Genomic DNA, 18,169 nt, shown 5'->3' on the forward strand with positions numbered 1-18,169 from the left:
AAATAATATACCGGAACCTCAAAAATATACCCAAATATACCGTAAATATACCGAGGAAAATCAAATTCATCTATTTTGATATTCCATTTAATATTACTAGCTAGTTGGACCTCTCCGCCCTAAACAAATAATTTTATCCGATAGATACATTAATTGTCTATAAGATTGGCAAGTTTTCAGAAGTCCTTTTTATTGGATTATTTACATATTAAGGTTAAAGCAAAAACAACATAAAACGAATGGGACGTCGTTTTTGTGGCGTTGCCAGACTCGTGCAATTCGTAGTTGCAGTGGGCTGCCATACCATGATATTTTGTGATATGAAATTCGTCAATTTTGATATTCAGTTTAATATTACTGCTAGTTGGCCCTCTCAGCGCTAAAAAAATTATTTTATCCGATTCCTCAATAAATTTGGTTTAGGATTGGCTAGTTTTCAGAACTAGTTTTAATGGGATTGTTTAGATAATAGGGTTCAAGCAAAAACGGCCAAAGCATAAAACGTAAGTGTTGATTAAATGTGACGTCAGTGTTGCAGGTCAACCAAGTTATTCTATGCGTATGTACTTTTGTATACCTTATTTCTTTTAATTGGTGTTAAATTTTTTGATCCAAGCTCCATTAAAATATTATTTATGATTTTATCATAGATTGATATGTTTTTTACCTATTTATGCACATGTTTGTGTTTTATATATACATTTATCTCGGTTCTGATACCTATTATTGGAACCCGTGAGCTGCAAAATTTCGTTTATATCTTTAAAACAGAGACTGAATAGTTTCTGCATTAATTGGAGCCAGAAATGACAAACAATATCTCAAGTCCAAAATATCCATTTTCCCAAGGTATGCAGATTGTGCCAAAGTTGCAGAACAATGCTGCCAGTTCAATTCCCCATGTTGCTGAAAATGTTCCCATACAAATAAAATGTATCTTACGGGAACGTCGCAGCAATGAATCTTCATTCCATAAGCAAAACACGTTGCTAAATGAGTTTGGCGGTCATTTTCAAAAGTTTATTAATATATAGAAAAATAAATATTTCACTTGATTTGTTTTGTCGAGTGTGACTGAAACCTCAGAAGCGTCATTTTCAAAATATGCCGTAAATATACCGGGGAAAATCATATTCATTAATTTTGATGTTCGATTTAATATTACTAGCTGGATAGGAATCTCAGCGGTGGAAATATAATTTTATCCGATTGATGAATCTGGTTTGCACGAGACTTTTACTCTATTCTCTACTCTGTAATATTCTAAAACAAAGTCTTAGTAGTTTCTGCATGCAAATGAGTCTAAAATAACCAACACATCCTTAATTCTTTAATATACTTTTCTGCAAGGGTGGCAGACTAATAGCACCTTTTTTGAAAGGTCTGGCAGCTTAGTAAATTCAAATTTGCGTGTCGTAGCAAGGAACTTTTTACAAATCTGTTTTATTTTGAAACATGTGAAACAACTATGCAATTGAATTAAAAAATGATCTTTCCAAGCCTTATTATTTTACCATACATTAAAAACTATTTAAATGGTAATATAAAATTTCGCTCTTCAACTTGCTGCCACACAAAACTCAACAAGTGGTTCATTTATTTGCCGTTTAGATCACTGGTCCTTTAATTTTCCTTGACCCCATGCACAGTCTCACTCATCCCTCCGCCCACACATCCATCTAATTTGGTGAGTCCGTTCAGGCTTTGGTTTAATTTACTCGGACATTGTTTTGGTCTCAGTATTGTGTGTGTGGGGGGGCTACTGTTTTGTTGTGTCTTTCCATCCCCATCTGTCTCCGGAATAATAGTGGAGCAGGAGATTCTGGCTGCCGCTGGTTCTGTCCGTTGGTTGCGTGCGCATATGAGATAAAATATGTGGTCAATTTTACTTAATAGCGACTTAGTAGTAGTGTTGCCAAGATTTATGTGACGTTCATATTGCCTCAGACAGACACTCTCTCCCCACTCGCCGCCATTCAAGGGTTAATTGGGGGAGTTCTACTTGGGTTTTTTTGTCTTTCATTTTGTGTGTGTTGTTTTTATTATTATTGAATTTTAATGCATATCGAATGCACACATAAAGATTCAATGTCACAGAGACATAACTTCTGTCTCTGGGGGGGGAGGGTTACGGGTCACGCCAACCCTTTGTAATGTTTATGCCACATTTGGTTTGCACTCTTCGCTTTCACCATAAAAAGGCGTAATATTTGTATTACCTAAAGGAAAAGGGGGAAAGTCTCGCCGCCTCCTCGGGCTTATCAAACAAACATTTTCAGAATGCGTGTGCCCAGCGGAGCAATCTTTTTATTGATACGCTTACGGTTCGGTAGCAAAGGGTGTACCCACACACTCCTTCTCCTCCTTCTCCTTCTCCTCCGTCTCCTTCTCCTTCTCCCATGTTGTGTCTGCACTTTTGACTTGCCATGACGCCTTGTCAAAACACCTTTCGTGAAAGGATGTGTGACTGTCAGTGACAGTCCTTTGGGGTTGGAGGAAGGGGTCCATCAAATAGGGTGTGTGAGTTCAAGCACTCTTTTCTGCTTATTCTTTTTTTATCATCGAATGCCATTTTGCAACGTGTCATATTTACTCTGCGGATTTGTCCCATTATTCACTTGACAACACCCTGGTGGCCGTGGTGGGGCATGGGCACTCGGGAGTCGCTTCCCAAAACTCGATTCAAGTGCCTTTTGCGGCTTAGTTTAAAGTTGATTCCATTGCCACGCGTTTTCCATTTTCCATTTCCCCTCTTTGTGTGTGTCTTTTCTCGGTTTTTGCATTGTTGTTATTATTTTTTCTTTTGCAAATTTCACTTTATCTATTTTTCTATATCATTGAACTGTTTTTTATGGGATTTTCTTCTTCATTCGGTTTTGGTTTTTTGGTTCGACTTCTGTCCTTTTGGGGAGAGGATTTTCGATTTCTGGTGGATTTGCAGGCGTTGACTTCTTATCGAGTGGAACGTACGTCTGTGCATATGTGCTTGGGAGAGCGGTAGTGTGGGGGAGAGCGCAATGATGATATGTGGGTTATTATTGTCAATTTTTATGGGATTTTCATGTGTGACTGCATTCGGGCTGGTCCATGGGGGAGGCACATGAAGTGAATGTGTTAGATATGAGCAGCGTGAAATGATGGTGGGGGAGGATGGTTGGATGGGTGGAGGGAGTAGCACAATAAATATTCGATGGTTGGTGGTGTTTGGGATTAGAGCGGTGAATATTTTTGCTAATTTTTGCTAAAAATCATTTTCATTTGATAATTTTCAGTGACCAACAAAATTAAGTGATTAGCGCACTAGTAGCTTATTAACTAATCCACTTAATTTGTAATAAAAAAGAAAGTTTGGGCATGATATTTCGAGAATTGAACTAAAAAATTCTTAAATGGCATAGGAATATCTTAATGCATTTATTTATTATTTTTTATTATTAAAATTTACTTGAATACACTTGGAAATAATACTCAAATTAATTGAGCGGGGCGCTAGCATCGAACCTTCGGCTCAGATATATTTTTACCATTTGGAAATCTTTGAAAGATACCTTGAAATATCCTAAAAGGAGATATTGGTAAGAAATACTTCTTCTAAATTATATATATATATATCTTTATACAGGTATTGCAGCTACAGCGGAATCCACCAAACACCTTTTCTATCTATCTACTACCATTCTACAGCTTCCAACAATTCCACACTCATCCTCCAAATCCACGCCACAGTAGTAGTGCCTCTCCATCTACAGCCACTCAAAAGCGACTGACAAACAATGGCTTTCTCCTCCCACCAACAAATAAACTTTCCAACAGAACGTGATCAAACATAATCAAAGAACAAGGTGCACGCCTTGGACCCATCCGCAGAGCAAGAGGAAAAACTATCAAGCATGGGCCCACTCGCTGGGAAAAGCCTTATATACGAGTAATTTTCTTATGAAATAAACTGCAAATAAAGTGAATTTTATGCAAAATATGTTTAATAAACAAAATCAAGTTTGGGCCAAGGACAAAACGAGGCGTAAAAGACAACAACAAAACAGCCGAAAAGCATAGCAGGGAAAGCATGGCAGGAAAAGGACATCATCAACGACAGTGTGAAGATTTTTAATTGCCTTAGGAAAATGTGTGTGAGTGGAAGGGGGGGGAAGGGAGGTTGGTCGTGTGGTGTCTATGGTGTCTATGAGATGGGACTTGAGATGCCCAAGCAAAGATAATAAGATTGTAAACTATAAAACGATGGAAGCAGACGGCAGGAGGAACAGGGTTGAAGAAGAATTATCCTTCACCCATGTGTGTGTGTCTCTGGTTAGTGTCCATAAGGTTGCGGATGTGGATGTCCTTTCTGCTTGGTTTTGCCTTTTTAATGTCATTTCAGCTACTTTACAACGAGAAATTTCAGGGGGATTCAGGCTTGGGTTGGGTTGCTTACAGAGGAAGATTTTGTGTCTCAGACAATTTCAGAAAATGCCAACTCATTAGAATTTCGCCCGACTACTCCTGGCTCTTAGCCACTTTTCCCCGGAGTTAACTTTCTTTCGAAAGCACAAAGTTGTCGCCACTACAATCTGGCCACATAATTAATGATATATATACACAGCCATATATCTTGGGTATTTCCATGGGGCAAGAGGAACACTACCTTTACCACTCAGTGTCCTCCCCCCTTGCTAACCTTATTGAACTCGAACTCTGGTTTTTATTTTGCTGACGTTAACTCGAAAATAATTTGATATTTTCAATTAAAGTTTTCAATGGCTTTTCAGAATGTTTTTCTGGTTTTCCGTTGGGTGGGGATATGGCGTGGTTGTATGGGCTGGCAAGGGCAGACAATAATTGCATTGTAATTGACTTTTGATAGTGTTCTCATTCTCTTCGCTTCTTGTCTTGCCTGGTTGGTTGTCTTCTTTTTGTGCTGTGAGGTATAAGACGGGATATATGGGGGGTAGCAGGATGCTTGGGGTGTGCGGTTTTGGATGTGATTTTGCGGTTTAGGGGATGCCGTTTGGTATGCCATTTGACTTTGAGTCTCTGTAGGGTAAGGTCATGCAAGGGATATAAAGCAAAGTTAATTTGAAATCATTTTACGGCTACGGAATATGTTAGACATTACTTCTGTTTTTGCCTATATATTTATATATTTCTTTAATTACACCTCCCCTCCCTCCGACTTTTATCTTTATAAAATATTATTCACCATTTCCTATTATAATGTATTTCCTTTCACAACGAAATTGTTCCTTTTGATCATCGATTCCTCTCGTTTCTCTCGTTTGCCGATTTTCCCATTGAAATATTTTCCCATTATTAATTAATTTTTATTTTTTTGTCTTTCAATATTGAGTTTTTCCTCGGTTTGCCATCCCCGTTCCCACTCCACTGCTCTCTCATTATAAAAAAAAGCGCAATGCGGACAATTTTAATTTACACCCAAAACAGAGGAAAGCTCTCCTTGGTCCATCGCCGCCTTTTTCCTCTCCACTCCGTGCCACTTCTCTGCTTTTCTTTTACCTCTCCCCCTCGTTGATTTTCCCACTCCGTTGTTCGCTGTTCTCTTTTTCCCGTGGAGCTAAAAATAATTTGCAGCAAACAAAACAGCGCAAAAGGAAAAACTTGATTATTTTATAAAAATATTTTGTTACGTTAAAGAAAATTTTCATCATTTTTTTTTCTGGTGCTCTCGTTCTCTATCTGAATGCCACCCAGCTTCTCCTGCTCGATTTTTGTTTCTGTATCTTCATAGCTTCTGCCCTCCTCTTCTTTTGCTCTCTGTTTCTGCCCCACTCTCTTATTTCTTTTCTCTTTGTCGATATTAAACGAAAATAAAATACAAACAAACCAACACAAAAAATGCGACAAAAAATTGCAAGTTTTTCGTTTCTTTGTTGGTGTGTGTGTGTGTGTTCGGGGGTGGTGGTGGGATACCTGCTATACCTGGATGGGCGTGGCAGAATCGGTGGCGATGCTATTGAATGCCGTGTGCTCCGGCAGCTCGACAATTTTTTCCCATTGCATACTTTTAAGCGCAAAATCAGCTTAGGGGCTCATTATCCCCAGCGTTCGTTCATTCATTTAATTTTTAATTAATTTTCCCAACGCCCGCAAAAATCGACAAAAAATGAAACAACAGAAAAAAGAAAAACAAATTAATATAAGAAGGAATATATGCATATATAAAAAAAGGAGGCGTGGCACTGGGCGAGTTCTGAAGGAGAAGGATGGAATGGAATGTATTTTGCTGCTGCCATCAACACTCGCTAGCTTTTGGCTATTTGTGGGCTTCTTTTTGCCCCCTTTACTACGGTGAAAACAAAATGAGTAAAGGAAGTTCTTTCCCAAAAAAAAGTATATAAGAAAAGTGGCACAAAGGGTTGAGTGGGTTCGGGATTGGGGTTTAGAGTTGGGCGGCGGTATAGGTTGCTGGGGAGAGAGCTCTTTTGGCGGCACGCTGCCTTAGCCTTTTACTATTTAATTATTTTCGCTGCTCTTTTGAGCCCCAGCCTTTTGCCTACAACTTGTAAAATACTTATATAATAAAAATAATACAAACAAATTGTACAGGGAGGGGGGAGCAAAGCAAAGCGGATGTTGAAAGAAGTTTGGGTACTCTAAGAAAAATAAGATGTTAGCAAATGACTTATGAATATTTGTTAGAGTACGCATAAAGGCATTTAATACTCTTCTATTTGATTTACAAATTACTTATTTTTTGCAAAATATTCTTTACAAAAATCTTAGAATCTTTGCTAAGGATAGCTTCTGAAAGGATGCAGTCCTTAGGCTTAGAGGGAACAGAAATTAAAATTAAAAGCAGTGTATATGGAAAGCAACTACTAGATAAAAATGTTGCCCAAATCTATTTAAATTGAGCAGATCCATTGATATGCTGAGTCAAGAAACTAGATAAATGCCAAAAGATAGTTAATTTTGATCAACAATTCAAGCTTCATAGTTGGCCGTGAGTACCCCTGCCGCAGAGAAAGAGTACACGCAAAGAGAAACCAGCTGAAAGGCAAAAACGGAAGCACGAAGCGTTAATTGATTTTGTTTTATTCTTTTGCGTGGCCTAAGCTGGCCTCGCCACACGATGCGGCATATGGGAAGGGGCAAGGAAAGCAGCAAGCAAAAACGATGTTTTTTGGGGGGAAATGAAAAACAAAACGCAACAGAAGCAACAGAAGCAACCCTTTGCCGAAGTTTTTCCTTAAGCAGCAAAAGGGATGGGAGAGGGAGAGCAGAGCTGTGCTCCTTTTATGCTTAATTAAATATTCATCAAACACACAATGGAAAACTTTTAAATACTCATCAAGTTTGCGGCATCCTCCTGCTCGTTCGCCGTCGTCGTCGTCGTCTTGGGATGTACTCGTATCGCCTCTAAGATGGAGGGTTTGAAGATGATGAAGCCAAGCATGTGCTCATATGTTTGTCTGGGACTGCGTCCGAGACCAGGACCGCCCTCACCTCCAGCTCCTGTCTGCTCTAATCAATAACAACAAATCGGCGTTTACTTTGTATTTTAAATCTGCATAGCCCTGCCACTTCGCCCCGTCTTTGCATGTGGTGCACTCGCAGTATTCCCCTTTGGGACATTAAAAACTCATTTCCCCACTATGAAAACCCCAAGAACAGAACAGAACTGAACTGAATCTCAATCTCAACCCTTTTACCCCCTTCTACCCGTTTCTGGGATATTCTTGTTTTGTTTGTTATTTTGTTATTTCAACATATGCCAAAGTTTTTGTTGTATCACCCATCCCAACCCACCCGCACCATCCGTTCCACCTCTTCGTTTTGGACAGACAAATAGCCAGAACAGGCTTCTATATAGAACATGTGTACATATACTGTTCAGTTAGATAAACTTTAAATAGTTTTCAAGTGTGTGAGAATGATTTCCAAGGGAAGGAGATTCATTGCGAATGATTTCCAAGGGAAGGAGATGTCGTGGGGTGGTTCCTGTGATGGCTTGGGTTGGGTCCAAGTGTGCGTGAATCCATTAGAAATCACATAAAACTATGGGAATCTGTTTGCTTTGGCTTTTTGGTTGCTCCCTTCGATTGTTTGCGCAACTGCAAGAGGGTTGGATGAAGAAGAGGGAGTTCCTTATTTGGCTAAGGCGTCAGAGGGTATTAGAGTACGTACTGAAAGAACAGACGAAATGGATAAGAAAACCTAGAGATGAATTGTTGATATTTTGGGCTAGAGAACTGAACTTCAATTATTTTGGAAATTTGGATTTGATTTTGGTTTTCTTTGAATGTGAATAAAAAATTTGTAATCTTCTCTAGCCAATGGTTCACGTAGAGTAACGAGGCACCTTGGGCTTTAACCCATGTTCATTCCTTCACTGAATGTTCGGTCCTCAGTTTGTTTAATCTGCCCATGTCCCCCGTGTTAGCGATGTGAAGCGTGATGAAAGAGAAGGAGCATCCTATAACAGCCCAGTGAAGAAGGAGGTTGGTGTCGGAAAAAGGCTGGATTTTTTGCAGTAAGTGGGAAAGAAAGAAAGAAAGTACAGAGAAATACTGATGCTGAAGGCGATACCCAAAGGTGTCACAACTTCACAACCCTGTCAAATATGTCCCATTCCGACAGCTACGACGGAACGTCGTAGTAAGTGGCCGCAAGTGAAAGTAGAATCAACGACAAATCTGCATATTGCGGACACACTTCGTCTATCGAAGACCACTCGGACACGCAAAGTTGGACATCCCCACAAGGCCTTACCAGGTGAATAATATTCAAATAGAAACCATATTATAGTAATTTGGATTGCAAAAGCAGATGGAATTACCGAAAGATATTCGAGGAACAAATACTCATTCATTGAGAAACACTCGCAAAGATATACATATGTACAAACACAGCTTTGTACATAAATCGATGCTGGGACAGGCCACAATCGAAGTTCATTTCAACATCCCTAATTCCTACACACATGCCAAAAATCTATATCCATAATTGATTTATGCCCCATAAATACAATACCAAAATAAATAATTTTTACCCCCAAACCTAACACCCAACACTCAACCAAATCCTCAGCTCAATGCTCAGCTCTCAGACGTTGGCTTCGTTTCGTTTCGGTTGGGTTCGTTCGCTTTAATTGATTTCTGTGTCTCTGTGACAGCTCGAGCCAATCGACAGCTTTCGGTAATTGCAGGCCGGAATAACCCTAGCCCTAGAACCCTTTTTGCTCTGGGAGCTGCCTGGCCTGGCCTGGCCGAAATGAGTCTGCGACAAATGCAATTAACCAGCCGTAACGCCCACACACATTAAACCAGAAACGGAAACCAGGAGAGCGCTCTACTCCGAGGCAGTCGTTCAGCTTTTGATGTCACTTTTGGCAAATGAATTTATACGTATGGATGTGATGGGATGTCATGTGCTGTGATGGGAGTGTACATACATACATGCATACACATACTCGTATCAGGGGACATCAAACGTTCGTTATGCTCATATGTGAAATATTTGAAATATCATAACCTTTTGCTCTGCTTCCTTTGGGCCTTGGAGCAATTACACAAATGTAATTTGCAGCTAAATGGAATGTTTTTAATGAATTTATATTCACTGAGAGTGCCAACAGAAGGGTGCAAGCTCTGATTCGACTGAGAACCAACTCAATTCGCATGGGGAGTCCCATGCCTGTACCTTTTCATATTTCCACATGTTTTACACCTACTTATTTGTAGTGTCTAAGAACCACTTCTATTCCTAGTTGCATTAATTATCTTCGTTGAAGTATGGACCGAAATAGAGTGACTTATTTTTAATCGTTCTTGGGGTAGGTCATTGAACTAACTTCACTTCTTGCGTATTCCCCCAATCTTAAGATCATTGTACTCCAAAAATATTTCCCTTCTGCACTTTGGGGTTCATCCAAAAATTATGATTTTTGTTCGGTTTTTTTTTTTTTTGGGGGAAACTCTTTTTGTTGTTGTGCTGTTCGATCTGTGCGATTGTTGAGGCTGGAGGCTAAATGGAGGCTGGTTTTACACTGCTCATGAAAATTATGATAATATTATGAGGAATTCACTTCCAGAGGCCTGCCCAAGTTCACTTGGGATTTACATTTCTATGGGCTTCTATGACTGGGTTACGTATTCGAGGCGTAATTCTATGAAGGAAGCATTAGCTAAGCGATATTGACCTCGAACTTGAGTTTCCTACATTGGATGTGTGGAGACAAAGCGCACTCGAGGCCTTTTCGGGTTTTGTTCTTTTCTGTTTCGATCATGAACAGTCGCGTGCTTGAACAGAGAGCAAAGGGGAAGTTTGCGAATTTATTCAAGAATGATTTCAGCGATAGTGTAATTACTATCTGAAGGGTAAAAATATTTAAAAATGTTTGAATTTGTCAAACGAAATTATAAGGATTTTTAGGCATATAAAATAAACTGAGAAACTAAACTTTTAGGACTTTTTTCACATAAATATTTTAATATATCATTAATAAATAATATAATAAAATTATTTCTATTCCATCTTTAAATATACGAAATTTATTAATAAATTCACTAAATTCATTTAATTGTTTGTCGAGATCTAAACACTTTGCTGTCTAGTGTAGTTGAGCACACAGAGTGAGTGATCTGGATCTCTCTCTCTCTCTCTTTCTACGTTTTGAAATCGTACTCTTCCTCTCCGGAACCAATGGAATTACAAAGCTTTAAAAATAAATGCATGAAACGAAAAACACCTTCGACGTCATAAGCTATGACAGAGGCAGAGCGGAAAAAAATGAGAGCCCGTGAGAGATTTGTTGACGTCACCAGAACGTATATAAAGCTATGGTTGGGATGCACTCACCCATCAGTCGCCGCAATGAATCAGGCCTCACTCTATCAGAACGCCAACCAGGTGCAGCGCCACGATGCGAAGCTGATCCTTGAGGAGTTCGCCTCGACGCTGCAGTGGCGATCGGACGGAGAGGACGCGCTCCTTGATGTGGGCTCTGGATCGGGTAATGTGCTGATGGACTTTGTGAAGCCACTGATGCCGCAAGGTGCCCAATTGGTGGGCACTGATATCTCCAGCCAAATGGTGGGCTTCGCCAGTAAGCACTACCAGCGGGAGGAGCGGACACAGTTCCGAGTGCTGGATATCGGCTGTGAACGACTGCCGCAGGAGTTGAGCGGAAGATTCGATCATGTTACCTCGTTCTACTGCCTCCACTGGGTGCAGAATCTACGCGGTGCCTTGGGCAATATTTACGACATATTGAGACCCGAAGGTGGTGATTGCCTGCTGGTTTTCCTCGCCTCCAATCCCGTGTATGAGGTGTACAAAATACTTCGATTGAATGCGAAGTGGTCGGGCTATATGCAGGATGTCGAGCAATTCATCTCCCCGCTGCACTATAGCACCAATCCTGGCGAGGAGTTCAGTCAGCTGCTCAACGAAGTGGGTTTCATACAGCATAATGTGGAGATTCGCAGCGAGGTTTTCGTCTACGAGGGTGTCAGGACCTTGAAAGGTGTGTGTGCTAACAGCGTTTAGCTGCAAGAAGTTTTTAACTGAATTAATTTTTATTTTTAGATAATGTCAAGGCCATTTGTCCTTTCCTGGAACGCATGCCAGCGGCTCTGCATGAAGATTTCCTGGATGATTTCATACAGATTGTCATCTCCATGAACCTCCAGCAGAGCGATCAAGATAACGATCAGGATCAGAAGTTTATATCCCCATACAAGCTTGTGGTTGCTTATGCTCGCAAGTCACCAGAATTTGTGAACAATGTTATGATTGAGACCCCACATCAGAAGCTGCTCAAGGGCCTGAATTAGAGGGTCCTTTGTGCTTTAGTGAAATATTTTTTATCTTAGCTTGATAATAGTGCAGAAAATCGAGTGCTGAACTAGTTAATGTTATTTTGCCAGTTAAACAGAGTCTATTAATGCCAAATAATAATATTTACCTATAGTGGTTAATATTTTGTGGTCATAAAGTTCCTAAAAACTAAAAAAAATACACGAAATGAGGATAACTATGGGAAATTTCCATTTATGTAAGAAATAGATTTATTTTTAAATGATAAACAAATAAATAAATTAATTGAAAATTATCTGAGATGCTGAGGGTCTTATTCACAATTTTGTTTTGTTAAAATTATACGTATAAATTCCCATATTTTTGGGAACTCTAGACAAATTTTAATATATAGTCTGAATTGTCCTGTAAAGGTCAGAAGATTTTTTACCGCTACAGCGATCATTGTGATCCCTTGCAATGAACCCTCTTACAGCTTTTGCTTATGTAAAAAATTTGTAAAGCCTTTGCGTGACCTGGTCATATTGTTATATAATTTTCGGCATGCAAATGGAATTCATGATAATACTGATTTCCATTTGATATATCATTTATTGTAGAGTGCGGCTATAGTAGGCATTTGCTGTTGGATTTAATAATTGCTGCTTTTGACAGAACCAATTATTGCCACAACAATTTACACTCTCTCTCTTTCTAACTGTCTATGTTTAACTGTAACGGCTGTAACTCTCTCCAGCTCCATTTCTCTCTCTCTCTCTCTCTCTCTGATTTTGTGCTTTTGTCAGTCAAAGCTTAGCGTCAAAAACCGCGTACGTTTTAGCCGCTTGCGTTTGCCTCGCGATTTCATTAACAAAACTTTTCCTCAGACGCCAGACCACCCATGGTGCACGGCTAAGGGGGGTGAAGCAGGGTGTACCGAAAGGGTTGAAAATGTTGCGATTTTAGTCTAAGAACCATTTTAATTGTAATTCTGTCTATACCTCTTAAACGAAGAGTGCCAGGGTATGCCGTAATCATTAAGAAATAAACTATATATATAAGAGAGCATGTCCAAGCACAAAAGCTATACATATATTCTTGATTTAAATCAGTGGTCTTTGAAATCCCAAAGATCAGGAGACGAACCAATCCACATAAATCTCTGTTCCGGCAACTCATGGCTGTTGTGTCTATAATTTCACAGATCATAAATATCTCTTATTTGTTAGCGTAATGTACACGTAGCTATAGCTTCCAAATATTTTCTCTAAATTATCTATTCTCTAAAGATATACTTAAAATCTAAATAGCGGGTATCTCCTTAGTCTCAATATCCGCTCTAATGTTATTTCACATATTTTTTTGGCTACTGATTTCGTGTGTTACGTATGTCGATGTCGGTTAGACTTGGGCCAGGAATTTTTGAAATGAGTTATTAACGCGATGTCGACAGAATGTTGATCCAACAAATGCGCAGCCATGTCATTTATCAGGAGCACAGAAGAAGGTTGCTTCTGAATGGAACCGGCATGGGCTGAGAGTGGGACGATGGGTAAGGCGTGACTGTGTCTAGCTTCCAGGCAATTGTCAGTTTATCCTCGGGATTTCCCAGCCTCGTGGTGGTGGGTTAAAAAGTAGTAAATGTTTGTCTTAATCTTTGATTTTTGTTTTCCTACCCCTCTCCCCGCCAAAAATGTTCCCCCGCTCATCTACTCTATATCCCGCCTCTGCCGTCGCTTTGTTTCTGGCAAATGTAAACGACAGGAATTAATTTAGATAAATGATTTCTCAAGTGCGCTTCAGACGATTTGCCGCCTGTCAGTCAACCAGTGGCCTGGTGATGGAAAGACCTTCCTCCTTTGCCCTTGGTCCGCGTTGGGGCGTGGCATGCGATTTATACGGATATATTCCCCATCCTCATTCAGCCCCTCATCCAATACGCGAAGACAGACCCCATCAGAAGTTACCAAAAACCCGTCTCAAAATTGTTTTCGCAAACAAATTTTCGTATTGAAATTTGATTTATTTGTTAATTTGTTTGTAATGAATTTTCCGTTTGCTTGGTTGCCTCTGCCTCTCAGCCCCCCAGCAGTGTGGAGTGGGAGGTGGTCCTTTAATTGCCTGCGCCTGGCATTTGGTTTTCCTTCTCTGCATCATTTGCTTAGCTAATTTTCTTGGAACTTGAAAGATTCTGCAGGGTTGTGCTGGTGCGGGGGAGATTGTTGTGCTGTGGATTGGAAGAAACAATTGGAAAAGAAATTGTTAATTCGGAATTAGTTGGATTGGGATGGGGTGGGGTTGGTTAGGGAGGTAGGAATTGGTTTTAGTTTATTTTCTCTTTGTGAATAATCGTTCATTGAAAACATGAATTGAATATGAATTAAATGAATGAGATGAGCCTCTATTGAACTTTAAAATAAAATCGAAATCAAATATATAATTCAAGACTATTTCCAAGTTTTACTTTTAGCCGTCTCCTGATCTCCCCAACTCCCCACAATCTTTTTGCTTCTATTATCCCAATTTCCATCAAAGATCTGGGCAACATTTGTAATTTGCTGAGCCGGCAGTTGTTGTCGCTGACCTGACCCGCCCCGCCCCGACGCCTTTGGTCAAACGATTCCGGAGGCGTAACCACAAAAGCAAACACGAAATAACGGAACTAAATGACGGCGGATGTGTATGCATACGTGCATGTACGCGACTGTACATACGTGTGTTTGTTGCTCAGGGGGCGTGTGCATTTGGTCAAAGTTCAAACAAATGCGTCGCCATCCAAATGAAATGTTGGGATATTCAGGTGGGCTTTCCTACACCCGCCCCACCCGGCGGGGGCTACTGACCATTTTGTTTGAGTTTACTTAGCGCTTTTGTTGACTCGCTGGCGTTTTGATTGCGTTTTCCATATGCAAATGTGAATATGTGAAGGCAAGCTCAAGAATGTAGGCTTGTCCAGGGGTCTCTATCTATTTGAAGGGTCCATCCCATCCACCCAATGCAATTACACTCCACGGCGCACAAAAAGAGCGAAAAATGTGCCTCATTATAGCAAATTATAGAAGGAATATTGTAATTTGCTTTTCAACATACAAAGAGTATCATGTGCGGCTTTTTGATTAAAAATTCAACACTAACGAGTCGCTTTTGTTTTAATAGTATGAGAGGACACCAGGAGGCGAGCCCTGTATCTCTTTTTTATATTTTTTCCCCTCTATTTTTTTTAACTATCTCTTTTTTTTGCTTCTTTTCCACTCATTTCACTTCCTCTCTTGACTTCTTCGTGCTTCTGTCCTTTGCTTTGTAAATAAGAATTTTAATAAATTATATTGTAATATGACAAAAATGGTTTCGTGACTTCTGGGCAGGGGCGTAGATTTAGAAAGGGCTCAAGGGCTCAAAATATATTTATACACTGATATATTGATCAATTCCTTAGCACAAAATACTACCTAACATTAAAAAAATAGTTTTATAGCAACATTAAAACCCTCAATCCCTTAACACGTCACTGTTTTTCGTTAGTTAAGTAGGCGTGGCTGTACATTTTCATCTAATTTTTTTTGCTAAAAGGGGGTATATGACATGTGGCACGCCCCTGCAGTATTCGGCAAAATCCTGCCCCTTGTGCGGACCGCAGTCCATTGCTTATGAATTTTTCAATAACAAAATGTTGCGTTCCCAAAAAAAAACACAAAAAAAATGTGGCACAAAAAAAGGTAAAAACAAAAATTGTAGAAAAATTTCTCCAAAAATTTGTTTAGCCAACTTGCAGCTAATTATGGGCATCAGGGGAAGAAACCGGAAACCCTTTGGGATGACGAGTTAGCCAGGGTTTAATCCTTTTTTTGTTTTTTTTCCTCTCTTTTAGAATGTTGTGGAGTGTTGCCGTACTTCATTACGTTTCAGCTTTGGTTTATTTTAATTTCATTTTATGATTTAACTTTACACCTGCTTGAAAAACGAGACACACACACACCCAGAAGGATACACAGAAGGACTGTCGACTGCACTTCAATTAAAAACCCGAGTCCTGGACCAAGGGTAGAGGCACTTAAGTGCCTTTTACTCCTTTCCCAGTGCTTGTCGAAAGTGTGAGAATGTTTCTTTAGCCCAAAAATGATTTCAACATTTTCCGCTCCGAATAAAAAAGGGACAACAGTAATATGAAGATTTCTCTCGGAAGAAGAGTTTTCGGGCATGCCGGGTCAAGGGTTTTCATAAGCAATGGCTTGTGCTCCTGGCTTGGGATGGGATTGGAGGTTTCCGGATGAGGGGGAGGTAGTCAACGTCCAACACTTCGTGGGGGCAAATCTTCGTGTAATCGGATAAGGTAATTGGAGGCTTTGTCTAGACATTAAGTGTACATAGTAAATTTTGTTTTACCCGAGTTTGGTCCAAAAGATGACTGTCAATGCTAATGGGTACAGGGGTACAGTGGAAAGAACTGTGAAAAATTGGACAAAGCCTGGTGAGAACTTTAGGGGGCTTGAGGGCGTTAATTTACTAGAAGATCGTTTCTCTGTATACAATTTTTATTTTTATATTCACGCCAGGTAAATGTTTCTTTCCTTTACTATTTTGTGTAATACTCGAACCACTGTGCCTCGTCGAATCCCTCATAACTGGCTCACAACTCTCATTGGAAACCTTTTCGCTGTTCCTGCACAAAAGTTTTGTATGGCAACACATGTTCCAGCCATAGTTGGAGGTCCTTCGGCTGCCCAATCTCTCGCAAAACAACTCCTGGAATCACTTGAAGGAACAACTGCGATGGCTTTTAATAAATCGATTTAAATTTCTGATCATATTTTCATCTCCAGAGAAATTTAATAGTTTTTTGCAATGGACATTTTATGTGCGGACGCATACCCAGGATACAGCAACTCAACATTTTACAGTCTTTCAGACGAACACAACTCGCCGACTCAAAAAAGAGAAATCAGAAAGGCACAATGGTGTCGATATTCAGACTATGGGATACCTGGTAATATATATACTGAATGTATTAAGTATGAAAGAAGATGGAAAGAATATAGCAGAGAAAGGAAGAATAGCATATCTATTTCGTAGATATATTATATCTACCAAAAAAGAGATTAATATTTTTGAAATAGTGGATGTTATTGAATATGAAACTACAGAAGTGTACATGGCACTTTGGACTAATCCAGATCTTATTGTCTTTGATATACGGCTATGCATTTGAACTTGGTCCAGAACATTCACCATTTATGAGGTTTGCCTATAAAATCCACCCGCATACAATATACCCCTGAATTAACCGCGTGCTGGGTAATAAGAGCGACGAGAGAAACTAGCGAAAACTACCCAACTAAAATAATAAGAGCGGCAACAAACTTGGGCAAACACGGCACGTTGGGCCAAGTCCAAACAAAGAAACTGTAAAGTTTACGGGTCACACGATGTGCCATGAGCTCTAGCAGGACTCTCGCTCTCGCTCTCTCTCTGTCTCTCCTGGTGCCAGTCCCAGGACTGCGTCGTCTATGGAGCTTCCTGTGCATGGCAATAAAATTACTTTAGCCCATAAGTATGCTACAATTTTACGTACGAGCTTTCCCCGGCTTTTGGTCGCAAGTGCTGCAAATAGTTTTGCTCCTGCCACAGCTTCAGTCTACGGGCCCTGCTCCAGCTACACTCTCCTGTCTCCTGCTGCTGCAGCTCCTGCTGCTGTTTCCTGTCTCCCACACCGAGACACACATCATAATTAATGCAAAGCTGGCAAATGTATGCAACACCTGCGGTTTGTTTAAAACGACCACAAGCATTTCCTCCCATCCTACTCCTGTAGCTCCTGTTACCCTGGGGTTACTAACCAATTTTGGTTATTGAAATTATTTCGTTCAAGTCGCTGACATTTTATGCTTATTTAATTGCACTCCTCGAAAGCAGACGGCACACAAAAAAGGTTGTCCTACCAATCAAATTTCAATTTCATTTCAATCGAATTCAATACGCTTCGCTTTTCCAATTTCAGTGTCCCGAGGCCTCAAATCAAATTGGTTTCTCAATTGGTTTGTGCCATACGAATATTTCTACGCTTGCGGTCAACTGAACCAGGACTGTTGGACCCTTGGATGTCCCTTGGATAAGAGTGCGGGGCATTAGCCAACTGCCGCTGACATGATGACGACACAAGTTGCTTGCGGTTAACAGTATTTTTACTGTTTTGTTTTCTTGCCACATCATGCTGCCATGGCTCAGGGTTAACTACGAGTATAATTAACCAGTTTAGCTCACATTCTGTATATACTTAATTGCAATTGCCAATTGTTTTTTAGAGTCTCCTCCGTTCTGTTATCCACTAATTGTGGGTCCCTTGTCTTTGACTGACATGCAAATGAGTTGCTTGTTCCGAGGCATTCAGTTGTTGACCTCTACATGTCAATTAAGTTAA

At 40.0% G+C, this 18,169-nt stretch overlaps 1 protein-coding gene across 1 annotated transcript; it reads left to right on the forward strand.

Moving 5' to 3' along the window:
- Window positions 1-10,830: 10,830 nt before the first annotated feature.
- On the forward strand, window positions 10,831-12,032 carry LOC111069136 (juvenile hormone acid O-methyltransferase). The gene is made up of 2 exons (XM_022359037.2): window positions 10,831-11,482; window positions 11,545-12,032. The coding sequence occupies exons 1-2, from the start codon at window positions 10,831-10,833 to the stop codon at window positions 11,790-11,792; spliced, it is 900 nt and encodes a 299-aa protein (XP_022214729.2). The 3' UTR covers window positions 11,793-12,032.
- Window positions 12,033-18,169: the final 6,137 nt, after the last annotated feature.

This window comes from Drosophila obscura, unplaced genomic scaffold (genome assembly GCF_018151105.1).
Source record: "Drosophila obscura isolate BZ-5 IFL unplaced genomic scaffold, ASM1815110v1 contig_200, whole genome shotgun sequence".
NCBI classification, from domain to species: Eukaryota; Metazoa; Arthropoda; class Insecta; order Diptera; family Drosophilidae; genus Drosophila; species Drosophila obscura.